The sequence below is a fragment of the Pleurodeles waltl genome, chromosome 5, assembly GCF_031143425.1.
Source record: "Pleurodeles waltl isolate 20211129_DDA chromosome 5, aPleWal1.hap1.20221129, whole genome shotgun sequence".
NCBI lineage: Eukaryota > Metazoa > Chordata > Amphibia > Caudata > Salamandridae > Pleurodeles > Pleurodeles waltl.
Window position 1 is genome coordinate 1,769,412,188 of NC_090444.1, and position 27,858 is coordinate 1,769,440,045.

Here is a 27,858-nt window from a genome sequence, read left to right on the forward strand (position 1 = left end):
AATATTATGCTATGGGAGGTCAGCTCCTATAGAATGGCATTTACTTGAATAAAATCCTCATACTTCTATATACTTTAATTAGATAACATATTTTCTCTCTGTTTCACCATACAAGGAAATCACCACTGGATTAATGTTTAAGAAAAGTATAACACTGGGTGTGAATTCATAATGCATTGGCATGATATTTAGAACAGTCGTATGTGTCTGGAAGTATTGATTCTATTATTCTGTTGCAACCGATGACTTTCTGTTGGTCTAGAATTATTCAAGTCTACATAAGTTGATCGTAGCTCTGGGCAATTTAGCAAAGCAGTTAACGATAACCAGCCCATCCCTCTTTTTTCGAAGTTCAAGACGTAAAGAATATCAGAGGGGGGCATGCAAGTGCTGATACCCTCGTAATTAGTACCAGACGTCTAACTCTTTCGAGTTTGCTGTACAAGAAGAACAAACAGGAAAAAAGTCACACACAAGGGCCATTGATCCATTAATGTCCTTAATTTATCTCTATTAGTCTTGTGACTCATCCTATCTATTCTACCTCTAAGGCACATGAAACTATCCGTAATACAACTGCATCCACTAATTTGTCCATCTGAGCAACACACCTTGACCATTCAAAATCATCAGAACTGTTGACTTTCTTCTTTATGAGATCTGCTAGAATATCCCTGCAGTGGACGTAGAGGATGAGCAGTGCCTCCAGTGTGGTCTGTTGGTGTAAATGAAGAACATCTGCTGACATCTCTGCAAGCTCCTCCAGATGGTTCATGAGTTCAGCATGTACCCTCTTCATCTCGCTTCCGGAATCAGAGCTTTGGAAACTTTTCACACACTCCTTATTAAACATTATTTGGCTCTGAAAGTGAAAACAAGTTATTGCCAACTTTGACAGTGATGATAACAGCCCTGGGCAGCTCTTATATTGTGCAAACTACAGACATGATCATTTTCAACCTCATTAATACTGAAAAATGAAACATCTGAGGTCAGGCGGGAAGGAAGGCCAAATCCATACGACTAATCAGAAGACGCTATTTTCAAAGTCTGTTTAAGAGGAGAGATTTTCATACAGAAAAAGGTTTATCAAGAAGAATTATTTCACCCTTTTTATGTTGCAGAACTTATTTTGAAGTGTATTCCTTCCTCAGCTTAGAGCTAGTGGATGCTCCACAGTTGATACAAATGAGATTTCAGATCCTCAAATCCAAGGTACAGCTGTTAGCCACACTTTATACTAGCAGATATCATGAAACAATAGAAGCAGGAGGTTGAGAAGTCGGTGCCCCCACCACTGTAGCTCCATCATGTAGATCATCTTCACTCAAGATCACACTATTCTATTATCAAGAAAACAAAAAACCAGACTCAACTCGCCCTGTGGGAGTGGTGATTTCACAGGAAACATGGAAGAATGGTTCTAGTATTTTCAACTGTTGGACCACCTTCCCTATAGATACCTGTCAATGTGTTGTGAGAGCTTGAGGACTGAAACTTTAGCCTTTCTACCTGAGCATTAGGCAAGCTACACATCTGGAGGCCCACAAGGAAGCCAACTTGAACCTCCTCCAGGAAGGTAGAAGACTGCAAGAGCCTTTGATTAGTGGGATTTCTGTGATTTGGGTTGTTTCAGTTTGTCTTACTAGCTTATCCCTCGTGCACAAATGTATAAGTGTGTTTAATTTGCAGCTGCTGAGTTGGGAGCTAGTCTACAGAGAGGATCTGAGTGGCACTCATGGGGGGTGCCCATGAGGCAGTCCTGTATAGGCTCTGCCCTGCCAAGCTCGGAACAGTGACCTACCATCACTCCTAAAGACTTGTGTTCTCACCTGGCAAGAAGGGCTGGATCCAACGAGACACATGGGATGGTTGGCCAGGCAGTAGCACTCAATGAGCCATTGGCAGGCAAATTCCCTGAAAGTTTCCATCTCCCTTCATCACCAAGCACAGATGACTGACAGAAAATGCGGTTTTCAGATTCATAGTTTTTCGTAAGGCAGAAAGTGACTGCCATGTAGGAAGCCACCATTAAAGATTATCCCCTCACAAGTGAATTAGTGGGCACAAAGAGGAGTGCATATCCTTTTAGAGGGGGCTCCTTTGAGAAGGCTTTGCCCAAAAAGTCTTTGCTGCAAGCCTTTACATTTGACAGCTATGGACCATTGGCTTAGTCCAGCACTTAGGTGGACCAGAAAGGAAGCTTAGCGTGGACCATACGACCCTGTGTAATACCAGTGGCTGAGATAAATTCAGGCATTCTATTCATCACTTTTTTGTATTCTTCATTGTGACGTATACTAAGTGCAATGGGTATGACGGGTATAGATGTTTGATCTTCGGGTGTGTGTCTAAGGTTTCGTAGGTCTTTGGGACCCCTCAGGCAGAGAGTGACAATGCATATACAGACTTTGCAGTCGTGCCATCTTCCCAGGCCACCAGGGGTCTGCGTATGGTACAGGATCAAGATCCCACATGAGTGGCCTCATGGAAGAACCGTGGGAGTATTTTGTCCCCAATTGTATATGGCTGTTAGGACAGAAATGTCTGCTGCCCAGGATAAAGGAGTGTTCCTCCATCCTGAGGATCTTGACTGTGTGTATATCTAGTGTCATGACTTAATTTGACCCTGGTGTTACACTAATCTAGTATGCTGGCAGAGGCCAAGGCCTTTCCCTAACTAAGCGAGGTCCAGGATCTCTTTTGTGACCTGAAGGGGTGCATCAAGTGAGCCCTCATAATGGACAAAGGACTACTGTCCCAGTCCTAAGTAAAGTGCATAAAATGGTGGGGGCAGCATACAGTGATTGAAGTTGACAATGTGGTACGATCTTTTTTACCTGAGTCAATGAGAGAGTAGTCTTTTGGCCCTCTCATATAAAGTGCCACCATTATATGAATACCCAGTACCTCGCACTGGCATCCTGCATGTGTGTATAGTGCATGTAGCACTTGTGCAGTATGTGTGTGTATGTTTCTGAGGGCAGAAGCCAGTGGGATCCATTTTGGATGTCCTGGTTTAGCATGGCACAAGATGGAGGATGGGGACGCTTTCCCTGACGGTGGAAGTGTATTGCCTGCATTCCTGTGCCTGGAGGGCGCAGATCTGAAGTGACAGAGATGGATTCAGGGCTACCTTTTGAAATTCCATGAAGACTTTGTTTAGCAAGGAGCTACTGATTGCTGCTTCCTGGGCACTTCCAGGTGGAGGATGGTACGGGTGAAGAATAGGACTGCAGTTTCGGTTGTTTAGGCGTGGAAGCTTCTAGATCAAGCCTGCCCTCGTTTGTTCCCGTTTACCACATCAGGGAGGCTGATGAAAGCGAGATGAATAAACCTCACACCAGTTTTGAGACAGATGTAGTGCTACCTGCTGTAAGAAGCATCCGCGTCTGGAGAAGGACCTTAAAAAGAGAACCACTGCAGGCTGGTTCTGAAGTTGGAAACAGTAAATTCACATAATTCAATGTGTACAAAGGTTGAATCCAAATCACCCCACCTGGTTCCAGTTCCGAGTTCTTTTTGACCATGGAAGGGAGTGCTCCACTGAGTGCTCAAAGAACTCTTATGTAACAAGTGCTGGTGTCTGTGTGACAGACAGTATCCCAGAGGTAAGGAGACGTCACTATAAGTCTGCAGTGTTTACTGAAAGAGCCGAGTGTCTGCCTGGGGAGACTTAAAGCCCATCTACATTCTGAGGGTGAAGAAGCAGTATGCCTGACTCTACAGAAGGAGAGACTGTCCTGCAGGAGAAACCCACCATGCCGCCAAAGTGAGGGCCAACCAGATGAAGTTGACTTGCCCGGAGAGTGCAGCCAGCAGTGACACATTTCATTGAGGGGTCGTCCCGTTCACTCTGTAGTTTCTGGGTGAACTTCATTAGACTGTGCCAGAACAAGTATCCCATGTCACCCGGCAATTTGCCACAGCCTTCAGGGGCTGGTGCTGCCGCTACTCACGCTGTGAGTACAAAGCTGTTTCTCTGCCGAAATGGGAAGCCTTATTCGGGTTCGGGCTGCAATAGCCAAAAAGACACCACCACAAGGGATTCAGTCTGGAGGCTGCAAATGCCGCACTAAAACACCCATTTGTAGCTGGTGTGGGAAATCTGTTGCCGAGGATGAGCAGTGCCATGCATATCTGTCTCCCTAACCTTGCCCGTAATCTCTGCCCCAGGTATGGCTGCCGGTGCGAACCCTCACAGGAGAGGAGCCACTCCTGTGAGGGCAAGAGCCTGGACTTCATTCAATCACACTGTCCAAAATGTTAAATCAACAAGGAAGTAAAACGAGGGGCTTAACCTTCATTCAGCACATGAGACTAAACATGCACTGACATTTCTGCTGCACACACTAAGACCTTTTTGCTGACAGTTTGAAGATATATTGAACTGAGTAACATACCTGACCTGTAAGAGTGCATGAGCATCTGCACCTGAGCCTAAGCCTGCCTAAATACACCTGTTGTTTGTTGGGGACTCGATATGGAATGTCAATCCTAGTGGAGGAAGAGTATTACCGGGTGGACGCTGGGAAAAAGACGGTGCAGCGCCTCATTTAGGGCCTAAATTATATGTTGGCAGAAAGAGTACTCCGTCGCAATGGTGACAGAGTACCCACCCTTCCAACATAATAGTCAGCCTGCCAAATTCAAAAGCGGGTGGGGCATAGTTTGAAGACGACTACTCTGCCTCCACTGTGGTCAGGCCATTGGAGAATTGGCTATATGTCCACCTGCCCAATTTAGATTGGTGGACATGTTCTGTCCTGTCCTGTTGCTGCCAGGAAAACCCTGGTGGTAAGGGGCAGTGAAAACATAAAAATACCATGGGATATGATGATGGGTATTGATTTTTTTTTTTTCAAAAAGAAAATCCCACTTTGTGGTTTTCTTTTTGAAAAAAAACTTTGTAACTTTGATGTACGGCTATATCATGTTTGATCGAGCCATACATCAAAATTGCAATGGATTGATAGGAACTGCCTTGATGGTGGTTCCCGTGAATGCATTAAAAGTCTGCCGGCCATTTATAAATTTGGTCATAGCAACCTCCTCTACCAGGGTAATGGAGTCATTTACTCCATCGCGGTGGCAGAAGACAGCCCAACCTCCAAAACATAAACCAGGCCCTTAGTTTGCAACTGTGTATGTTGTTTCCATTGAATTGTGTTGTGTTTAACTCTGCTGGGTCAAGTTATGTTTGTGGTATGTTATGTTACTGCATATGTTATGATATCTTATGCAAATTTATAGAGTGCACTATCACCCAAGAGGTTATCCTGGCACTGAGCAGATGTAAGTCTAGACAAACCTAGCGCCTAGTGGAACTGCTTGAAAAGCTAAGTCTTCAGCTTCTTGCAGAACTGAAGAAGTGAAGAGAAGGCTCTTATGTGCCGTCGCAGGTTGTTCCAAGATTTAGGGCTGACCACTGGATCTTGTTTTTCATATGAGTCGGATGTGTGCAAATAGGATTCTGGACGGGCAGACGTGTCTGGAAATTTTGCGAAAGCAGATGCGATTGTTGAGGTATGATGAGTGAGTGTTATGTAGAGCCTTGAAAGTGTGGGTGGAAGTTTGAATTGTGCACATTTGTGTGTGGGAAACCAGTGGAGCTCCTTGAGGTGTGGTGTGATGGGAGTGTGACGCGGGAGGTTGAGAGTGATACAGGCTCCCGAGTTCTGAATGGTCTTCAACCTTCTGGTGTGTTTTTTATTGATCCCGGCAAAGAGGGTTTTCCTGTAGTCCAGCTTGATTGTGACCAAGGCGTGAGTGATGGTTTTCCAGGTTCTAATTGGGAGCTATTTGAAAATTGTCCTAAGCATCTTCATGGTATGGAAGCATGATGCAGTGATGGTGTTGACATGGGTGGATATGTTGGGTTTGCTGATGAAGAATATCCTGAGGTTCTTGGCATGGATTGTGGGGTGTTTGTTGGTCTCAGCTCTGTTGGTCACCAGGTGGAGTCCCACGTAAAATGCCTTTCCCAAAGATTATGATTTTGGTCTTATTGGAGTTCAGCTTCAGACAGTTGGTCTTCATCTAGTGGGCAATCTGAAACCAAACTGAGTGGTGTTGAGGAGTTGGTGGTTGTTGAGGCATTCGATGAGGCATTCGTTTATGATTTTCTCTAAGACTTTGGACAGGAATGGTAGCAGAAGGATTAGTCTGTAGTTGGTGAGTATAGAAAGGTCCACAGAGGTTTCTTTAGCAATGGGAGGAATGTTGTGTGTTTCCAAGTATCTGAGAAGGTCCCAGAAGAGATGGAGGCATTCAGAATGGGTGTGAGCATGGCACTGATGGGTTTCAGTCCTCTAGAGTAGGCATAGGGGGGCAGATATCTGATGGGGCCCCTGAGTGGGTGGACATTATGGTGGTAGTGGTTTCTTCTGGGTGATGATATGCCATATTGTAAGCATTGATTCTTTGGATACGATCGGAAAGTGTTTAGCAAAATCTCTTGGGTCTGGTTGAGGGTTGTAGTTGCTGTAAGTTACAGAGATTTAATTGCTGAAGAAATGGGAGGCAGCCGGTGTTGAGTGAAATTCTTCACAAGGGCGAAGATTCCTTTGCTTCTGTTGATGCTTGCATTAATGCGGTCCACCAGAATGGTGTGTTTGGGGTTTCAGATTATTTGATGGTTGCGTCTCGGGGCAGATTTGAACGTGCTTGTGTCTGTATTGTCCTGGATCATTCACCATTTGTGCTCCAGTTGTTTGCAGAGGCATTTAATCAGTCTGAGTTCCTCCTTGTACCCACTGGCCTGCAGTCTAGATATTGTTGTATTTCTGGGTTTGAAATGGCCAGAGAGTTGGCACAATAGGTGATCCAATTGTTGAAATTCTTGATGGCTTTGAGAAGGCGGTTTCTGTTTTCAGGTCAGTGGGTGTTGAGAGCAGTGTTCCAGTCTGTGTCAGTGATGCAGTTCCAGTTTCAGCAGGCTGGTCTGGTGGTGGTGTGTGTGCATTGGACCAAGACGGGGATACTGAACTTGACTAGGGTGTGATCTGTCCAGGAGATTAGTATGGGATTGTTGACTCAAGTGTCATCGAAGGTGGTGAAAATTGGGTCCAGGACGTGCTTGGTGCAGCGTGTAGGTCCCTTTGCTCATTGGGTGAGAACCAGGCTTTCAAAGTCTTCAATGAGGGCTTTTGAGTTGGGGTGGGTGTGGTCTTCTAGGTGGAAGTTCAGGTCTCCAAGCAGGATGTAACTTCTAGCCCCAAGGGCAAGTGGTGTGACGAAGTCTGTGATGGTGTTGGTAAAGTTGATGCGCAGTCAAAGTGGTCTGTAGATGAGAGTGCTGCATAGGGTGAAGTTGGCTGTGACCAGGAGCTTAAATTACAGGTGTTCCTTGTTCAAGGATGATGTGTCATTGGAGGTGGTGCAGCTGATGGCATTCTTGTGGGTGATTGCGATTCTAGCTGAGGGCTTGTGAAGTCTGTCTTGCCTGCAATCTTGTAGCCGGGGGGATGGCTGTGGTGATGTCAGGTAGTGATGCAGAGTTCAGCCATTGTTTCATGAGGAAAAGTAGCTCCAGGGCATTGTCATGCAGCTGATCCCAGATTTATGTTGTGTGTTTGGTGACTGAGCAAGTGATAAGGAGCGGGTGATCTTAGGCTCAAGTGTGATTTTGAAAGTATTTTGAAAACGTTGGTGTCCTTTCTCAACAATAGCCCCTTTTGCAAAATGTAAAATCAGTCTAGGGTGACCACTGCCCTCTAGGTCGATATGGACACTATTTGCAGTCCAGGACTTTTGTGTGAGAGGCTAATGCATTCTGGTTTGTTCTGCTTACATTGATCCTATTAGACCAACACACTTGAAATTAATGACTTGTTAGTTAAAAGTTTAGGACTGGAGATAGCATCTGCTAAGACTATAACCAGAAATCAAAAAATAAAACACTAACTGGAAATCAAGAAAGAAAAATATGATTTATATCCAGCTATGCTTACAACAAGTACAAACCTGAGTGTATGAGAACCAGCTCAGTAAAATTGGAATAATTGATGATTAGAAAAAAGAGGGAGTGTGAAAATAGGATTCCCAGATTAGGTGACAATCAATCCCATTACTCTGGGTACAGGAGTGACCTATTCGCATACATAATAGGTTGAACTTCTGGGGTCACTAAAGATTAATTGTTGTTTAGAATTTATAGACAAATCCTGACTTCATTGTGGAGTGGGGAATGTCTAATTTTGGAGCAAACCACCATTGTCCTTTGTGAGGTGATAACAGACCAGTATTTTTGTGATCCCACACCCTGGGTTCTTCACAAGATAACAAACTTTGCGATTGCAAAATGGCTGTTTGGTATAGTCAAAATCCATTTTAAGAGTAGAAAAGTTTTTCCAACAGTGGGTTTTGTGACCTATACCTAATCACAATTTGGAAGGAGTGGCCTTTTTTCAAATTTGTGATACAGTATGCAATGAAAAACGGTCTGTGACTGCAATTCCAGTCACAAACAATGTAAGAGTTACTGACGCCTCAAAGGGCCCCCTCCCTTTGGGAATTGTGAAACAGCCTCTGGGGGAGGAGGCGGTGATTTAGGGAACCACTCCCTGCTCCCCCTAATGCTTTTCCAGACAGAAACCCTTCTTTTTAAAGTAGCACTGGTTATTTTAAAGAAAAGAGGCTACTAAAAATGTTTGGGAATGTAAACACAGGGATGGTGGTCTGCTGTCCCTTGCAGACCACCATTCCTGTTGTAGCCAATAAGAGGTGGTCACAGATTGTGTTTTGGCTAATTAATATTTATTAGGCAGGTCATTCTGCAAAGTTACCAAATAGTAAATAAGTCACTTTGCAAAATCAAAGACTGATCGCCAAAATTCACTACTTGATTTGCAATACCCTTTTCAACAACTATGGTAGTATCTCTGGGGCAACATTTTTAAAAAGTGCACTAGGCAAGTGAAAATCAAATTTGTGGTAATATGTAAACATATGACACAGGAAGTAATCGTAAATGTGACAAATGTTGATAATTATCTGCTTACTAACATGTGAAATGTCTAGCTAAAGGTGTTTTTAAATTAAGTAGCCATCTTAAAAGTGATTAGTATATGCAATGCAATGTCGAGTGTGAGAGTTAATTAGGTTGCTTGAAATGCGGTCTGTAACTCTCATTGCTGACCAGATATGTAACAAATAAAGCTGCGGTACTTCATGCAGCGTTATTTTCTCAATTTCAGGAGATAGAAGGCACGTTACACTAAACTGGGGATGTAGTCTAGTGGCAAAGCTGCCAAATTTGAAACTTGGGGACTTGGATGTAAATTCCAGTCTTGGCACTTGACTGAAAAACATTTGATTCTGGCCAAATCAATTAATCTCCCTGTGTTCTGATAATGTAAATATATGAAATGCAATTATAAATCTGTGAGTTGTAGTAAAACTGAAAGTTGTGAATCCTTGTTTGAAGCACACAATCCTAAATCATCAGCAACACCTCACTCCACGGCCTAGCTCCAGAAGAGGCTGCAATGCATCCAGAACGCCTCCGCACGCCTCATCCTGGACATCCCCCGCCACTGCCACATCACAGACCACCTGAAAAACCTGCACTGGCTCCCAGTCAACAAGAAAATCACCTTCAAACTCCTCACCCACGCTCACAAAGCAGTGCACAACACCGGATCAGAATACCTCAAAAGACGACTCTCCTTCTACACCCGACCCGGCATCTCCGCTCCACCGACCTCGCCCTCGCAACCGTCCCACACATCTGCAGAACTACAACCGGCGGTAGATCATTCTTGCACCTTGCCGCCAAAACGTGGAACACTCTTCCCACCCACCTGCGCCAGACCAAAGACCTCCTTACCTTCAGGAAACTTCTCAAGACCTGGCTGTTCGAGCAGTAGCAGCACCTCACCCCCTTCTCCCCCCCTCCCCTCCTCAGCGCCTTGAGCCCCTCACAGGTGAGTATTGCGCTTTACAAATTCCTGATTGATTGATTGACTCCCATAACCTAAAGGTCTTTGTTGCACCCCACCTAGGTTTTCTATATATAAATACAGATATATACAAATGCATGCATAAAAATGCATGTGTGTGAGATACATAGGAAGGTGGAATTTAACAAAATGTATAACCTCTCAGGTACCTGCATCTCATAAATGAAACTGTGAATGCTATACAAATGTTAATCACACAACAATGACAACGAAATTAGCTTGAACATCGACCTTCTGCTTTATGATGGTTTGAATATGATGTCAAAAGCAAAAGCGGGTGTACTTACTACAACAAGCACCACCTGTCCAGGGTGAGCAAGCACCCACTTTTTAAACTCCAGTTGGTTCCAGTCAGAGACTCCAGATTTCATAAGTCTGCAAAGACCAAATATACCAAAATTAAATACATGGAGGCAAACATTTTCATAAAATAAAATTCTCTTCTACTGCAATTTCTTGACTTTCTGTTTTTCTTAACTTTTAGTTAACTAACATTTGGGGCCTCATTACGAACCGCGGGTTCGCGGGTGGCGGTCGGACTGCCGCACAAGTGCCATATTTCAACCCTGGCAGTCGGGCTGCCAGGGACCTGCCAGCTCCACCAGGATCGGAGATCCCAGCAGTCTGGAGGTGGTGGCGGTCCTAATCTGCCAGGGCAGCCTGGGGATTACAACCCCCTTCTTCACCAGCAGTTTTATGGCAGTACCACTGTCATAAAAATCGTGGCGGAGAACGGTGCAGGGGGCCCCAGGGGGGGCACTGTACTGCCCATGCAGGAGTTTGGCAGACGGAAAACTCGAAATCGGGCCCTTTGTTTGTCAACCTTATATTTTTCAAAATTTTGGTTTTCTGACTTTTAATTTCAAAATGTAGTCCTTCTGGGGAAATACTTCACAAATATTGGATCCAGTGCTCTGTTCTGCTTTGTGGATGCTATAGAGGGTATACACATATATATACATATATATAAATACATATATATAAATACATATATATATATATATATACACACACACACACACATATTTATACATATATATATATATATATATATATATATATATATACATATATATACTTGCGCCCCCACCATGCACACCCAGCATGCACAGTTTTCTCCTAAATAATTACTGCAAACTGCAAATATTATATTGATATTATCAATGAATTCAATGATGTTGTCAAATATGTTATCTGTGGGGTAATTAGAAGTGCATGGTGATAGCGCAAGTTATAGTTTCCTTAGGGCGCAAGTTATAGTTACTTGAGCTAAACATAACCATAACTGCTGACTTTCTATGGTTTTATGCAAGTAAATTCAGATCCTAACTATAACGTCCCTGAAACCTTTGTTTTTTCTAACATAAAGTATTTTTAATTACTATATGCGATCAGGCATCCACAGGGTGGGGTGGGGGGGGGGCCTGGCCCCCCAGCATATACAATGATGAAAGCCTTGGGGAAGTGGCGGTTCCCAGGACAGCAGAGGGCTGCAAGCCCCCCTGTTTTTTTTGTAAAAGAAAGCCCTGGGGAGGTGGTGGGCCCCAGGGCAGTGGGAGCTGCAGGGCCCCCGCATTTTTAAAACAAAATCTTCGGGGAGGTGGTGGTCAGGGGAGGGGGGGGCCAAGAGGATCCCCAACACAAAATTGATAATGCCCCTGGGACTTGGCCCACCCAGGGGCCTATAAAAAACAAGCACTTGTTTTTTTTAAATTTGTTTCTGCGAATTCGCAAATATTGCGATTTCGCGGCAAAAAAATAATTAAAACAAATGTTTTTTTGCACTGGGGGAGGGGGGCTGTGGGAGCCCCCACTAGTGCTAAGGGGTGGAGTTGTCCCTACCCTGGCCCTTTTTATTTTTTATTTTTTTCTGGGACTCAGCCGAGTCCCAAGATGGCTGCCAACACTCCCTGGTTTGAAGTATTGGCAGCCAATTAGAGCTGTACATTTCCCTGCACAAGCTCATCTTTTATTGTGAATACTTCATGGCCAGAGATATACAAAATTTAATTTCCCTAAATTCCTCAAAAACTACTGAACGGATTTATGGCAATTAACAAAAATCACAATTTGCGTAGCTTTCTGTCAAATTTGGTGTAATTCCGACCAGCAGTTTGGGCTGTAGGCTTGTTGACATATCCTATGGGAATTAAAATAGAAAACGCAACATTTTTTGAGCACCCTTTTTCTCAGCCCCCACTTGACTGATCACCCCAAAACGTTCCATGTGCACCAAGAATCACCGGGCCACTTTCTTTAGAAAATTTAGTGAAGATTTGTCAAATGGTGCCAAAGATATAGTCAAAAAACGCTTTTTCAATGGAAACATGGTCCTAACTATAGTACACATATGTATGTATATATATATATACAGGGAGTGCAGAATTATTAGGCAAATGAGTATTTTGACCACATCATCCTCTTTATGCATGTTGTCTTACTCCAAGCTGTATAGGCTCGAAAGCCTACTACCAATTAAGCATATTAGGTGATGTGCATCTCTGTAATGAGAAGGGGTGTGGTCTAATGACATCAACACCCTATATCAGGCGTGCATAATTATTAGGCAACTTCCTTTCCTTTGGCAAAATGGGTCAAAAGAAGGACTTGACAGGCTCAGAAAAGTCAAAAATAGTGAGATATCTTGCAGAGGGATGCAGCACTCTTAAAATTGCAAAGCTTCTGAAGCGTGATCATCGAACAATCAAGCGTTTCATTCAAAATAGTCAACAGGGTCGCAAGAAGCGTGTGGAAAAACCAAGGCGCAAAATAACTGCCCATGAACTGAGAAAAGTCAAGCGTGCAGCTGCCACGATGCCACTTGCCACCAGTTTGGCCATATTTCAGAGCTGCGACATCACTGGAGTGCCCAAAAGCACAAAGTGTGCAATACTCAGAGACATGGCCAAGGTAAGAAAGGCTGAAAGACGACCACCACTGAACAAGACACACAAGCTGAAACGTCAAGACTGGGCCAATAAATATCTCAAGACTGATTTTTCTAAGGTTTTATGGACTGATGAAATGAGAGTGAGTCTTGATGGGCCAGATGGATGGGCCCGTGGCTGGATTGGTAAAGGGCAGAGAGCTCCAGTCTGACTCAGACGCCAGCAAGGTGGAGGTGGAGTACTGGTTTGGGCTGGTATCATCAAAGATGAGCTTGTGGGGCCTTTTCGGGTTGAGGATGGAGTCAAGCTCAACTCCCAGTCCTACTGCCAGTTCCTGGAAGACACCTTCTTCAAGCAGTGGTACAGGAAGAAGTCTGCATCCTTCAAGAAAAACATGATTTTCATGCAGGACAATGCTCCATCACACGCGTCCAAGTACTCCACAGCGTGGCTGGCAAGAAAGGGTATAAAAGAAGGAAATCTAATGACATGGCCTCCTTGTTCACCTGATCTGAACCCCATTGAGAACCTGTGGTCCATCATCAAATGTGAGATTTACAAGGAGGGAAAACAGTACACCTCTCTGAACAGTGTCTGGGAGGCTGTGGTTGCTGCTGCACGCAATGTTGATGGTGAACGGATCAAAACACTGACAGAATCCATGGATGGCAGGCTTTTGAGTGTCCTTGCACAGAAAGGTGGCTATATTGGTCACTGATTTGTTTTTGTTTTGTTTTTGAATGTCAGAAATGTATATTTGTGAATGTTGAGATGTTATATTGGTTTCACTGGTAATAATAAATAATTGAAATGGGTATATATATTTTTTTTGTTAAGTTGCCTAATAATTATGCACAGTAATAGTCACCTGCACACACAGATATCCCCCTAACATAGCTAAAACTAAAAACAAACTAAAAACTACTTCCAAAAATATTCAGCTTTGATATTAATGAGTTTTTTGGGTTCATTGAGAACATGGTTGTTGTTCAATAATAAAATTAATCCTCAAAAATACAACTTGCCTAATAATTCTGCACTCCCTGTATATATATATATATATATATATATATATATATATATATATATATATATATATATATATATATAGCTTAATTTGTCAAACAATGAGTGCTGATGCCCAAAGAGCAGTTCAGAAGCTAGGGCCTGGTGCTATCAAATGTCAGCACACTGAAAACCAACGCAGCGTATTCTCGATTCCACCTCAATCCTCTTTAATCCACTGGCAGACACTCCCTGCCCCTTTATATCCTTTTTCTGGTCCCCGCTTTCTCCCTCAGGGACAGTTTTTCCATCTTTCTCTTCCTCCTTTTTTCCTTTTTTTGCCAGGCCTAGTGGCCATCGTGGAATGATTTCTCTCTTAAGAATGCGTGACCAGGACTGCCATCTTGCACCGATGGCCCTTTTGGCTCTTTTATCATTCCAACATGGCCAATGGCCATTTTAGAATGGTAAAGTAAAAATAAGAAATAAAGTTCCTAGAAGCAGCAAGAAATGTGAGCGAGCAGGTAGCACCTCAAACAGAAATACATGAAAATAATTTTTCAAAAAGGGAAGGAGAACGGGCGAAAAGCCACAGGCACAGTGTGAAGCAGAGAAGTGTAAGAATACAGAAAGAGAGTGGAGGGGGGAGCTCCTGGGGGGAATTAAAAAAAAAAAAAAATAGATGGGGTGCAACCGATGCGTGAAAACAGAAAGAAAAGTAAAAGAAAGTCGAGCAAAAGCAGAAAGTGACAGCAGTGCAGGGGTGGTATGGACAAGCAGTGGGTGGGGGAAAGCAAGGACAGAGGACGAGCTCCTACGGAACGCGGAATGGACCATTTAGAAAGAGTCCTTTCAAGTCAGCAACAGAAGCGTGCAACTCATCCAGTCAGAAGTAGTGCAAAGAAGAAATGCTCCAGGGACGGGACAAACATAGTAATATGGAGGAAATCCACTGACTCAGGAGCAGAGGAACTGAAGAAGAGAAAGCCATTTAATCAGAACCAATGGCTTAACCCAAAGCTCGCTTTATGTATTACACCGTAGATCAGTGGTTCCCAACCTGTGGTCCGGGGACCCCTGGGGGTCCGCGAAGCCTCCTCAGGGGGTCCGTGACTGCTTAGAAAATTTAATAATATTAACAGATTAGGTCCCCAGCTTTCATTAATGACTCAGTGGGGGGGTCCCCAAATTCCAATAAACATTCATTGGGGGTCCCTGGTAAAGTGGGGGTCCACAGAAGTCAAACGGTTGGGAACCACTGCCGTAGATGACTGGTCCATGACAACAGATAGTTAAACCTGTCTTTAGTCTAGACCTAAAAATAACAATGAGCAAAGTAGGCACTATCAGGGAGATGGAGAGGCAGGAATGAGGGTAAACAAAGGGGTGAAAAGCCTAGCACACACATGAAACAATAAGTTTATAGACCCCGAGGCTGGGAGATAATGCTTTTTGCTGTTCCTTATCCTAACTTATTTTCTGACAGTGCAGCCACTTCACATGAAATAGTTTAGTGATGTGATGGCATTTTAGACATATTATTGGCAAATGTACATACCTCTTCACAATGTCGAACATACTGCTCTCCACATTTCCAAGCCACTGCTCCACAGAACCTCTTACACGAACTTTTCTAAAAGATAATTGTGGAAAATCAGCAATGTTAACTGTTAGGTGACTCGCCACCTTCGTTTCTTGAACTTTAAAGCCTATGCTTCAGTCCAAATAACTCTGCATCCTTGTGTTCCTATTCCCCTCAACAGAAGGACAGTGATATACTATACACACAAGCCCAGGCCCTAAAACGTGTCTGCTTAGAGGGCCCCAGACATGGCACAGTGCCACCTGCTTGTAGGTTTCTCCATTTGAGTGAGGCCTGCAGCTTACTTTGTTCCACTTTGACGTGTTGTGTGAATTTGTACTTGCAGAATCTAATAAATACGAAATTGCCTTTTGTTTCTGGCAGCTGAAAAGTTTTCACACTGTTAGTGCAGCTGGGCAAAATGGTGTTACTAGGATTGAATTTGTGTATATTTGCTAAACAGAGTTCTTTCACCCACTAAAAGGGCTCTCTCTATTTGTTTGTATATCTGTCGTTGATGTCACCTGTATCACAGCTTCCAAATGGTCCTCTGCCTCTCGTGAGATCTTCACTGTGACAACTTCACTCTGCACTTGCATAAAACCCACAATCTGTTGATCAAGTTAATAAACTGAGCACTGCATGTGGGGCAGCGCCATAAGAGACCATATGCAATGGGTAACATTTACCTTTTAGTTGCTGATTAATCTACTTAAATAATAGCAATGAGAGAAAATATTTGCCCAGATGCTATTAATGTGTTTTAAAATGCCAAAATAGTAAAATAATACTGCCATAGAAGGAGTCGAACTATGCCACTTAATTTACATTTTCTTCTTGCATAAATTAGTCACCCTTGCATAGTGTAGTGTCACCCTTGCATAGTCATTTTTTAAACTTTTTTTACCATACCTTTTTTACCTTGTTTACCATAGTCATTTAATTTACCTTTTCTTGATGCATAATTTAGTCATCCTTGCATAATGTGGTTTCACTCTTGCATAGTCACCCTTGCATAATGTAGTATTCTATTTGCACATAATTCCACTGCTCTGCTCATAATACCGAAAGGTCAAACAACAACTCAAAGCATGCAAAGTGATGTTGGCTAAAAAGTTAAAACGGACTGAGGTTGTCACACATGACATGGAATCACTTGGCTGAAATGAAAAAGTAAAATGACACTGAAAAAAGATAGGACTTAAATAATACTATAAATTACCATGCACAGGTATCAACCTGTCCTATTCACCGGACATTGAAATGTTGGGCCAACTTCAGCTTTGCAGTGGAATTAGTTATAACTTTCCATTTACGAGTTTTAAATTACTAGATATAGGTACCAACTTCAGACCTCACATACACCACAAAATTGTGGATGATGGGCAAAACCTCCCCTGGCACTATTTCTGTGATGGAAACCCTCCAACCTGGCCACCCGCAGATGTCTGGAGGGTGTCCTTGTCACATAACGGCTGGACCAATAATTATTCCCCTTCGGACAAGGACCTGCTTCCCTCAGGTTGTGGCTCTAGCGAGGTTTGGGGGTTAGGACGGATTAGGCATTTCTACTTTGGTGTCCACTGACACTTCAATCCAAGGTAAATCCTTTACAGAACTACAATAAGAATGTGGTCTTCAACAGGCTCAGGTCTTCTGTTATTTGAAATCAAAAAATGCAATTTACACCATACCTGGGCCTGGGAGGTTTCAAAATTTAGCCCATTTGTGGCCAAAATCACCATGTCCCAATTATCACAAAAAGGTAAATTATCCTCAATAACCTAAGAAAAGCCTAGGAAACTAACATTGGTTCCTTGGACGATGAGTAATGGCTGCTAGAGAGGAGGCAATACTGAAGCGACACAAACTGATACAAGGTAAGTATCAACACAGAATTTACCTCACCTCAGAGAAATGATTGAATCAAAGCCCTGATCACAACTGTTTTAAGATATCAAAATGAGGAAGATAACATAATCCACAAAATATGGCTTTGTAGACCAATGTGCCCCTTTTGGGAAGGAATTAGGACAACATTCAACCTACTATTACGCTGCTCCAACTGAATTAACTTCCAGGACGACTTTACTCAACATCCTCGAAGATGAGGGATACACACAAATGGAAAAGATTTGGTCAAGACTGGGACTGGGTATCACCCAAAACTGGAAAACGTCACAGCCCCTAGAGTTTTTCGAAATGGGAGGAGAGATAAGACAAATAGTTGTTGGGTTTGTAGGAGATTATGGGGGAAAGAGGTTTAAAATATTTTTTTATTTAACTGATTTACTTTATAATACATTTGTGAATCAGTTAGTGTGTTTATTAATCATGGAAATTATTTAAATATATTTTTTAAAGTATAAATATTTGGTTATTTTTATATATATGTTTCAATTTCTTGTTATTTGTACTAAAGAATATTTTAATCAATGTATTTTATATGCATGATACATTATAGTAATTATTTTTATTGAAATGATTAGAATTGTTTGAGTGGGTTGTTGGGTTTCTAGGGAAGTTGGGTGGAAAGTGTTTTAAAATATATGTGGAATATATTTTATTATTAATTATTCATTGGAAGAATTGTTTATCCTACCTCACCTTTCTTTACTGTTGCTTAGGTTGGAGTGAAAAAAGTAAATATCACCTCCTTCACCCCAATGTCTATCTCTTTTCCCAAAGTTGTTATGTTTGGAAAGGAAATAGTAAATCTGACCCCTCCCAAACCCAACACTTTTCATAATGTTGCTGTGATAGTTAATACAACACCTCCAAAGATTAACACCTTTCCCACAACTGCTTAGTTTGGAGTGGGAATAATAAATGTGACCCTTCAAAGTCCTATATGTTCCATACTCATGTTATGGTTAGAGTGAGAACAGTAAATCTGATCCCTCTACAGTCCAACAAATTCTACAATTTAGTTAATTTGGGAAAATGAGCAGTAAATCTGAACCCTGTAATGCGCAAACGTTTACCTAAAATTGTTAAGGTTAAAGCGGGGATAATACATTTAATTTCTTTCTTTTGTATGTGTTCTTTTTATCATTGTTGTTGGTATTGAGCTATATTTGCATATTTGTAAAAGTATTTTGTCATGTTTACATAAATGGGATTATAATTCCAAAAATGTTTCCTATCAGCCCACCTAAAATGTAGCTATTTTATTAATGTTTTTAGGGTTGTATTTATACTAGTATTCGTGAATATTTTTAATGTCTTATTTTGGTTAGAATTTGTTAATAATTTTTTGTTTTTCGATTTTAAATTACATATTTATCAAAATGTATTTTCAATTTACATTGTGTTTTTTCAGATATTTTTTGTGCTTTGTTTTGGAAATATTAACTCTATGGAATCCTCTTTTTATAACTGATTACTAATGTGTCCTAATGTTGTGTTCTTCTATACAATATATCTTATTAAAAAAAGTATTTTATTCAATAATTATACTTATGTATTAGCCTTATGTTATGTTTGGGACTCGTTGCCAAAAACGACTCTTGTTACAAAGGAGGTGTACCTAACATCCTACACAGCATTCCATGATGCAACAGAGTTTGCTGTTATGTGTGACAGAGGTGTCAGGGTAGCAATTTGTAGAATAATAATCTAGTTTCTAGCAGGACAGTCAATGAATGGATGTTAGAATTTATAATGCAAAGCAATAGACAATCATTTTCACCTGCACTTTAAAACACATCCCTTCAACCAGGAATAGAGTGATGTATTCTCTAGAAGGATGATGGTGGTGATGGTGAAGGTTGGAGTAACTCTCCCAGCAGACAAAACAATAGAAATGCTCCCAGCCTAGTAAACTCCAGTATGCCTTTCCTATTAATTTCAATGATTGCAAAAACTTCTCCTCTTTACCCAGTAGCATTGTAGCTCCTTATGGACCCAGACTAGGTATACCTCTTGTGCTCCACACTGTGGACATGGGTGCTGTTATCTATGTTTTGGACCAGTGTAAAACATTAAACAGAGGCTGACACAGCAGAATTTCCGTTCCGTGCCCCTGCAGACACTTCGTTGTCTCTGCTCAATTTGTTCATTAGTTGAGTATTAATTTCAAAATTCTGATTGACTACCAACAGCTCTTCCAAGAATGTGCCCTTGTTCTCTGGTACTCTCTAGTTCTGCCAGGTTAATTGTTCAATGCCAAATTGTCTGTTGATAAAGCAATTGTATTGCTAGCTTTCTTGAGTAGGTTGCCTTCCATTTGGTGTCCTGCAAATCAACACATCTACTGGTTCTACATTCATTCTCAACTGATATGGAGCACTTTGTTCAATATTACTCAACACATCTACCCCTGTGGTGCCCTAACAGCATGGGCATCTGTTGCTGATCTAATGAGGAGAGGCAGGTACAGGGCCCTAGGTTTGCAGTGCATGACGGGGTTCCAACAACCAATCACAATCCATTATTACAATCTATGGCTATATACATCTGTGACAAACTGGCATTACCTAGTCCAGGAACCATAATTACCATGCAGAATAAAGATATAATACAATATGGTGAGATCTGTACTCGGACATTTATTAACTAGCAACTGAAACAAAGGGAGCTCTATGGAACTGGGTACAAGAACAGGGAACTGTTTTTAGAGGCTGACTCTGCAGCCATCAGGATAGAAAGTTGACACAGAGAGGTCTTGCTCATCCTTGGGAAGCAGTCTCTCTTACATGAATGTTTGACATCAGTGCCCCCCACTTGCCCATTTCATCCTAATGTCTGAAAAAGGTCATCTCCATCTTCCAAGAGAGGTGTCTCTAGAAGGTGTCCTTCCCTTTGCTCACGGGTGAGGATGGCAAACCGTGAGTCAAGTGACAGCATTTTTTGAACAGGTGTGAGGGACTTACAATTGTGTGTCTTGTGGAGGCAGTTGAAACAATCAGACAGGCCAAAACATCCTGGCTGAGAGTGACAAACATCTAGTAGCATGAAAAGACTAAGGGAGGGCCAAACCCTTGACACTAAGAAGAACCCCACATGTGCCCCTTTCACCCCGTGAGTTGGGCCCTAAAAGCTATCCCTGCCATGTATTACTGACTTACTGCCTCTTAGGATTTGGTGCAGCTCCAACACTGCAGAGAGGGCCCAGGTCCATACCGGCCAGAGAGATCTGTGCCCTCAGTTGCTCAGCCTCAATCTATAGCTGACCTTTTCAGTTCTTGGGGTCCTAAGTGTCCGGTCTCTTTTTCCTAGGAGAGCCCCTTCCAAACAGGAATCATTCAACAAGATCACATCATAGTGTCCCCTACCTGCCCACATGCCCAAGGAGATTAAATACAGCACCGAAGGTCTTTCCACAGGCAAATCTCCAAGAGTTCCCTGGAAATCTGATAACTTCTAAATCTAAGAGTGCAATGAGAGTCTGCACAGTATCTGCACTTTCTAAATCCCCCAAAATTAAAAAAATCTAAAAGATCTCAAGTTTAATCCCTCGGGTGCTCGGTACGAGCTGGTCCCGCCCTCGGCCACAGTCGCCGTGTGCCGAGGACGAGACCAGCTCATCCTGCACCCGGCGCATGGGGGGAGCACTAAGCTCATGTGGGGAACGTTAGCGCTCCCCCCATGAGTCAGTAGGGCAGGGATGGAAGGGGAATCGCTTCCTCTTCCACCCCGGCCCCCCCAATCCACAGTGATGTCTGATGCGCGTAAATCGCACGCTGACCTCATCAGACGTCACCTCCCATTGCGCTGGAAGCAAGAGAAATGCTAAACATTTCTCTTCCGACGGGGAGGTAGGGGCAGGCAGAGGCATGAAAGAAAATGAAAGGCCTTTCCTTTCCTTTCATGTCTCTGCAAGCATTTCTGCAGCCCGATGGTGATGCGATCGGGCTGCAGAAATGCCCACTAGACACCAGAGAGTTTGTTTTTTTATTTATTTATGAATAAGGGGAGCGGCCCCTTGGGCAAGGGTTGCTCCCTAGGGGAGCAATTTTTTTAAGGCCTTTTCTGCCCCCAGGGGAGGGAGGGGCAGAAACCATCAGATGCCAGGAATTGTTGACTTTATTTATTTTTATTTTTTTTACAGACGGGGGAGCAAATTATTTTTAGGCCATTTCTGCCCCCCTTGGGGGCAGATCGGCCTATTTTTATTAGGTCAATCTGCCCTCACGGGGGTGCAGAAACCACTTAGGTAGGCATCAGGGATTGGTGTGTGTGTGTTTTGTTTGGGGGGGCAGGCCCTTGGGCAAGGGTCACTCCCCAAGGGGGCACATTACTGTTGGCCATATATGCCCCCCTTGGGGGCAGATTGGCCTATTTTTGGAAACTACTGGACACCAGGGATTTTTTTTGTCAATTTCACGCAACAGGAGTGACCCCTTAGGCAAGGGTCGCTCCTCTGGGGGGCAAATTTGTTTTAGGCCATTTCTGCCCCCCCCCCTTGGGGGCAGATCGTCCTATTGTAATTAGCCTGATCTGCCCCCGGGGGGGGGGGCAGAAACCTCTAGCCACCATGTATCACTTTTTTTCTTGTTGTTTTTTTTAGACGTGGAGAGTGACCCCTTAGGCAAGGGTCGGTCCCCTGGGGGAAAAAATTCTTTTTAGGCCATTTCTGTTGCTCTTGGGGGCAGATCGGCCTATTTTTATTAGGCCAATCTGCCCCCAAGGGGGTGCAGAAACCACTTAGGTAGGCATCAGGGATTGGTGTGTGTGTATGTGTGTGTTTTGTTTGGGGGGGCAGGCCCTTTGGCAAGGGTCACTCCCCATGGGGGCACATTACTGTTGGCTATATATGCCCCCCTTGGGGGCAGATTGGCCTATTTTTGGAAGGCCCATCTGCCCCTAAGCGGGGCAGAAAGCCCACCAGACACCATGAAATCATTGTTTTTCAAAAAAAGAGGGTGGAGGTATGGCCATACCCCTACCCCAAATAAATGGGGCCAAAGTTGTTCTGCCCACCGATGGGCAGATGGGGAAATTAACCCCGATCCACTCCCCGGGGGGGCAGAAGGCCTACTAGATGCCAGGGAATTAAAAAAAATAAAAAATATTGGAGTGGTGGCTACCAACCAGTATGGGCATGGTTATGCCACCACCCCAACTGAAGGGGGTAACAGTCTTTCACCTCTCCCCCCGCACACTAAAACATCTTATCCCATGGCAAGCAAGATGACATTTGATTATTTTGGGTTTTGGTTTTACATTTGGGCCATGAGAGCTTGGCTAACTCTCAAAATCGTCCCACTTGGAATGGTGAAGGCTGCACTTTTTGGACTTTGGGATGCTGCCATGTAGACCTAGACACATCTGAAAACTAAATATCTGGGTGAGTCCAGGGTGGTGTGCTTCACATGCACCCCGCACCATTTTCTTACCCACATTGCCCTGCAAACCTCCAACTTTGCAGGAAATCACACATTTTTCCCAAATTTTTGTGATGGAACCTTCCGGAATCTGCAAGAATTCACAAAATTCCCAACACCCAGAATTGTCGCATCTATACCGATAAAAATTCTGCCCCACTTGTCAGCCTAAAGATGTTTTTTTTAAAACTGCCCTTTTGGACCCACTTTGATTACCCCTCAATTTCGACATGTTTTTGGCTCTTCCCTGTCACAGGCGCTTCGGCCCACCTACACAAGTGAGGTATCATTTTTACTGGGAGACTGAGGGAACGTTGGGTGGTAGGAAATTTGTCCCAGTGCAGTGATCCCACAAAGAAATGTGAGAAAAATGTGATTTATTAGCTACATTTGAGGTTTGCAGAGGATTCTGGGTAAGAAAACACTGGGGGATGCACACAAGTCACACCTCTCTGGACTCCCTCTGGTGTCTAGTTTTCAGAAACGTTTGGGTTTGGTAGGTTTCCCTATATGGCTGCTGAGCCCAGGACCAAAAACGCAGGTGCCCCCGCAAAAACAGGTAGTTTTGTATTTGATAATTTTGATGTGTCCACATAGTGTTTTGGGGCATTTCCTTTCGCGGGCACTAGACCTACCCACACAAGTGAGGTACCATTTTTATCCGGAGACTTGGGGGAATGCTGGGTGGAAGGAAATGTGTGGCTCCTCTCAGAATCCAGATCTTTCTGTTACTGAAATGTGAGGAAAAAGTGGTTTTTTTGCCACATTTTGAGGTTTGCAAAGGATTCCGGGTAAAAGAACCTGGTGAGAGCCTCACAAGTCACCCCATCTTATATTCCCCCAGGTGTCTAGTTTTCAGAAATGCACGGGTTTGGTAGGTTTCCCTAGGTGCCGGCTGAGCTAGAGGCCAAAATCCACAGCTAGGCACTTTGCAAAAAACAGGTCTGTTTTCTTTGGGAAAATGTGATGTGTCCACATTGTGTTTTGGGGCATTTTCTGGCGCGGGAAATAGGCCTACCTACAGATGTGAGGTACCATTTTTATCGGGAGACTTGGGGGAACGCTGGATGGAAGGAAATTTGTGGCTCCTCCAAGATTCCAGAACTTTCTGTCACGGAAATGTGAGGAAACTTTTTTTTTTTGCCAAATGTTGAGGTTTGCAAAGGATTCTGGGTAACAGAACTTGTTGAGAGCCCCACAAGTCACCCCATCTTGGATTACCCTAGGTGTCTAGTTTTTAAAAATACACAGGTTTGGTAGGTTTCCTTAGGTGCCGGCTGAGCTAGAGGCCAAATCCACAGCTAGGCACTTTGCAAAAACAGGTCTGTTTTCTCTGGGAAAATGTGATGTGTCCACGTTGTGTTTTGGGGCATTTCCTGTCACGGGCACTAGGCCTACCCACAGAAGTGAGGTTCCAATGTTATCAGGAGACTTGGAGGAACGCTGGGTAGAAGGAAATTTGTGGCTCCTCTCAGATTCCAGAACTTTCTGTCACCGAAATGTGAGGAAAAGTGTTCTTTTGCCAAATTTGGAGGTTTGCAAAGGATTCTGGCTAACGAAACCTGGGGAGAGCCCCAAAAGTCACCCCTTTTTAGATTCCCCTAGGTGTCTAGTTTTCAAAAATGCACAGGTTTGGTAGGTTTCCCTAGGTGCCGGCTGAGCGAGAGATCAAAATCCACAGCTAGGCACTTTCCAAAAAACACGTCAGTTTTCAAAGTAAAAATTTGATGTGTCCATGTTGCGTTTCCTGTCACGGACATTAGGTCTACCCACGCAAGTGAGGTGCCATTTTTATTGGGAGACTTGGAGGAATACAGAATAGCAGAACACATGTTATTGCCCCTTGCCTTTCTCTACATTTTCTCCTTCCAAATGTAATACAGTGTGTAAAAAAGACATCTATTTGAGAAATGCCCTGTAATTCACATGCCTGTATGGGCACCCCGGAATTCAGAGATGTGCAAATAACCACTGCATCTCAACACCTTATCTTGTGCCCATTTTAGAAATACATAGGTTTCCTTGATACCTATTTTTCACTCTTTATATTTCAACAAATGAATTGCTGTATACCAGGTATACAATGAAAACCCATTGCAAGGTGCAGCTCCTTTATTGGCTTCTTGATGAACCTACAGGCCCAATATATCCCCACAACCAGAAGAGTCCATCAGACGTAACAGTATATTACTTTTGAAAATCTGACATCGCAGGAAAAAGTTACAGAGTAAAACATGGAGAAAAATGGCTTTATTTTCACCTAAATTTCTTTTTTTTATTTCAGCTGTTATTTTCTGTAGGAAAACCGTGTATGATCCACATAAATGATCCCTTGCTGAATTTAGAGTTTTGTCTACTTTTCAGAAATGTTTAGCTTTCTGGGATATAGCATTGGTTTCACACCCATTGCTGTTACTAACTGGAAGAAGGCTAAGCGCCCCAAAAATAGTAAAAATGGGGTATGTCCTAGTAAAATGCTAAAATTGTTGAAAAATGTGGTTTTCTGATTCAAGTCTGCCTGTTCCTGAAAGCTGGGAAGATGATTTTAGCACCACAAACACTTTGTTGATGCCATTTCCAGGGAAAAACTCACAAGCCTTCTTCTGCAGCCCTTTTTTTCCATTTTGTTTTAAAAAACGAAATTTTTGTTGTATTTTGGCTAATTTCTTGGTCTCCTCTAGGGGAACCCACAAACTCTGGGTACCTCTAGAATCCCTAGGATGTTGGAAAAAAAGGACGCAAATTTGGCCTGGGTAGCTTATGTGGACAAAAAGTTATGAGGGCCTAAGCGCGAACTGCTCCAAATAGCCAAAAAAAGGCCTGCCACCTGAGGGGGGAAAAGGCCTGGCAGCGATAAAAAGGCAGGGGTTAAAGTCATCCTAAAAACTGAAGTCCACCTGCTGACACTTATTAGTTGTTCATCTACTTCATATGGGAGTTAACATCTGCCAATACACTTGCCACCATCACCTTTAGCGCAGACCCAATTAATAGTAGTTAATGTCTTCAGATTAGGGCAATAATGTCTAATTCTTTGAGCCCAAAGTCATTTCTGTAAGCGATTTATACTGTACACCGAGTAAACGTTCAACACAACATATGAAGTATGAAATGAATAGGGAATAGGAATAAGTATACTTTGTCAGAGGGATAGTTTCGCCCTCAGCAGATCTGATCATCACCACTTCTGCCAGACTCGCTCCCTGTTTCTGTATATCCATCCCGCGTATGTTCTCAAAACATTTCACAAGGTGAGGCTGCAGGGGAGATAAGAGAGTAGAGTAAAACATTTGATCAGCTATTTGGGCCCAACCTCTAAACGAACTGCAACATCCCTCCAAATATTACCTGTACTATGTTAGGGTTTTTGCTTTCAGCCAAAATATCAAGAAGTTCTTCGTTGCTGAGAAAATAAAAGCGTGGGAAACCCCGTCGTTTGATTTCCAGGTAGTCCTGCAAAAAAGAGGGTGTAATTTTATAAATAACTGAATTGTTTTATAGCGAAGGATACACACAAATCCTGACTGTTGGACCTGGCCTTCTCTGCAGCATCATCTCCAAACTATTACCTTTATCCTCCACTTTTTTACTGAATTTGTTTTTGTTGGCCTTAGGACTCTGTGTACTTTACCTCTGCTAACCAAGTACTTGTACTTGCTCCCCTAAACATGGCTAAATTGGCTTATACCCAAATGGCATATTTAATTTACTTATCATTCCTTTGTAGACTGGTATGTCATATACCCAGGGCCTGTAAATTAAATGCTACCACTGGGCCTGCAGCACTTATTGTGCCACTCACTTGGGTAGCACCTAAAAACATGTCCCAGGCCTGCCACTGCAGCCTGACTTCAGTTTTAAACTGCAACATCGACTTGGATTAAAACCCCCTTGTCAAGTCTTAAACTCTTCTTTTATTACATATAAATCACCCCTATGGTAGGCCCTAGGTAGCCCATAGGTCAGGGTGCAAGGTAATTAAAGGTTTGGACATGCATTTTTAAGTTTTACATATCCTGGTAGTGAAAGCCCCCAAATTCATTTTTTTCACTACTGTGAGGCCTACCCCTCTGATAGGATGAAATAGGAGAATCCTTATTACATTTAATAAGCTGTAATTTCCAACTGGGGGCAGAGCGCTATTCCATGTCTTTGGAATTGTGATGAAAAACTCAATTATTGGTAATGTCGTGTTTTTTATTACAATTTTGAAAATGCCACTTGCCATTTTTCCTGTCCTTGCCATTTTTGTGCCTGTAGCCTGCCTTGGGTCAAATGACTATAACTGACAGACTTTTTGAATTCCTCCCAGACAGTCCCACAATAGAAGCATAAAGTGTGCCTGGATGGGCCACCTGCTGGCAGGTTGAGGGGGCAGAGCTGAGCACAGCCCCACTTAAAAGTGAATAGAGTGTGCTCTGCCTTCACACAAAGCACCTATCACATCACTGCAGCCAAGGCAGTGGAGTCAGGAATTTCCATGCACTTCAAAGCCACTATCTAGAAGCTTCTCCAACCAGGATATAAAAATAGGACATCAGACACTAACTCTTCAGTACACTTCTGATCCTGTTAACTGCTACTCTGCTGGACTGCTGCTTTACTGAACTGCTGCCCTGCTGTCTTGTTGCCTCGGAGAGGAGAACTTGATCTTCACCTTCATCTTGAACCCGGGGCTACTAGAGTGACTCCAAGGGCTAGTCTACTGGCCTCCTGATCTGAGCTACCTGGACATAAAAGGCACCCCAACATCCTGCACCTGCGCCTGGACCCTGCTGAAGCAAGTTCCTGACCCCCGATTGGTGCCCCTCAGGTCCTGGACCCTTGGTGTGGCCTCCGAGAACTGTAGTGAAGTTTCTGTATTGACAGGAAAACAAAAAGTACGTATCCTTCCTTTCAGCCACCCACTGGGTGCATCTTACCAGAGCACTGCTTCTGTCATGCTTAGACAACAGTATCACAGTGTATTCAGGTGGCCAAAGATAATCATTAAAAGCTACAACCATTATAGAACTAAATAAAAGATTAGGACTCAGTTTGAAAACCTTGGATTATATAACCCATCCTGAAGGCACGCCAATTTGCTCCCATTG

General features: G+C 43.1%; 1 protein-coding gene across 1 annotated transcript in view; it reads right to left on the reverse strand.

The window, feature by feature from the left end:
- DNAH14 (dynein axonemal heavy chain 14) overlaps positions 1-27,858 on the reverse strand; it is a 923,784-nt gene that overhangs the window by 621,917 nt on the left and 274,009 nt on the right. Inside the window, exons 24-28 of the mRNA XM_069236199.1 lie at positions 26,114-26,218; positions 25,904-26,022; positions 15,414-15,488; positions 10,250-10,337; positions 612-862 (exon numbers count right to left, since the gene is read on the reverse strand). Coding sequence (XP_069092300.1) covers positions 612-862; positions 10,250-10,337; positions 15,414-15,488; positions 25,904-26,022; positions 26,114-26,218 — 638 coding nt within the window. The remainder of the gene's footprint in view (positions 1-611; positions 863-10,249; positions 10,338-15,413; positions 15,489-25,903; positions 26,023-26,113; positions 26,219-27,858) is intronic.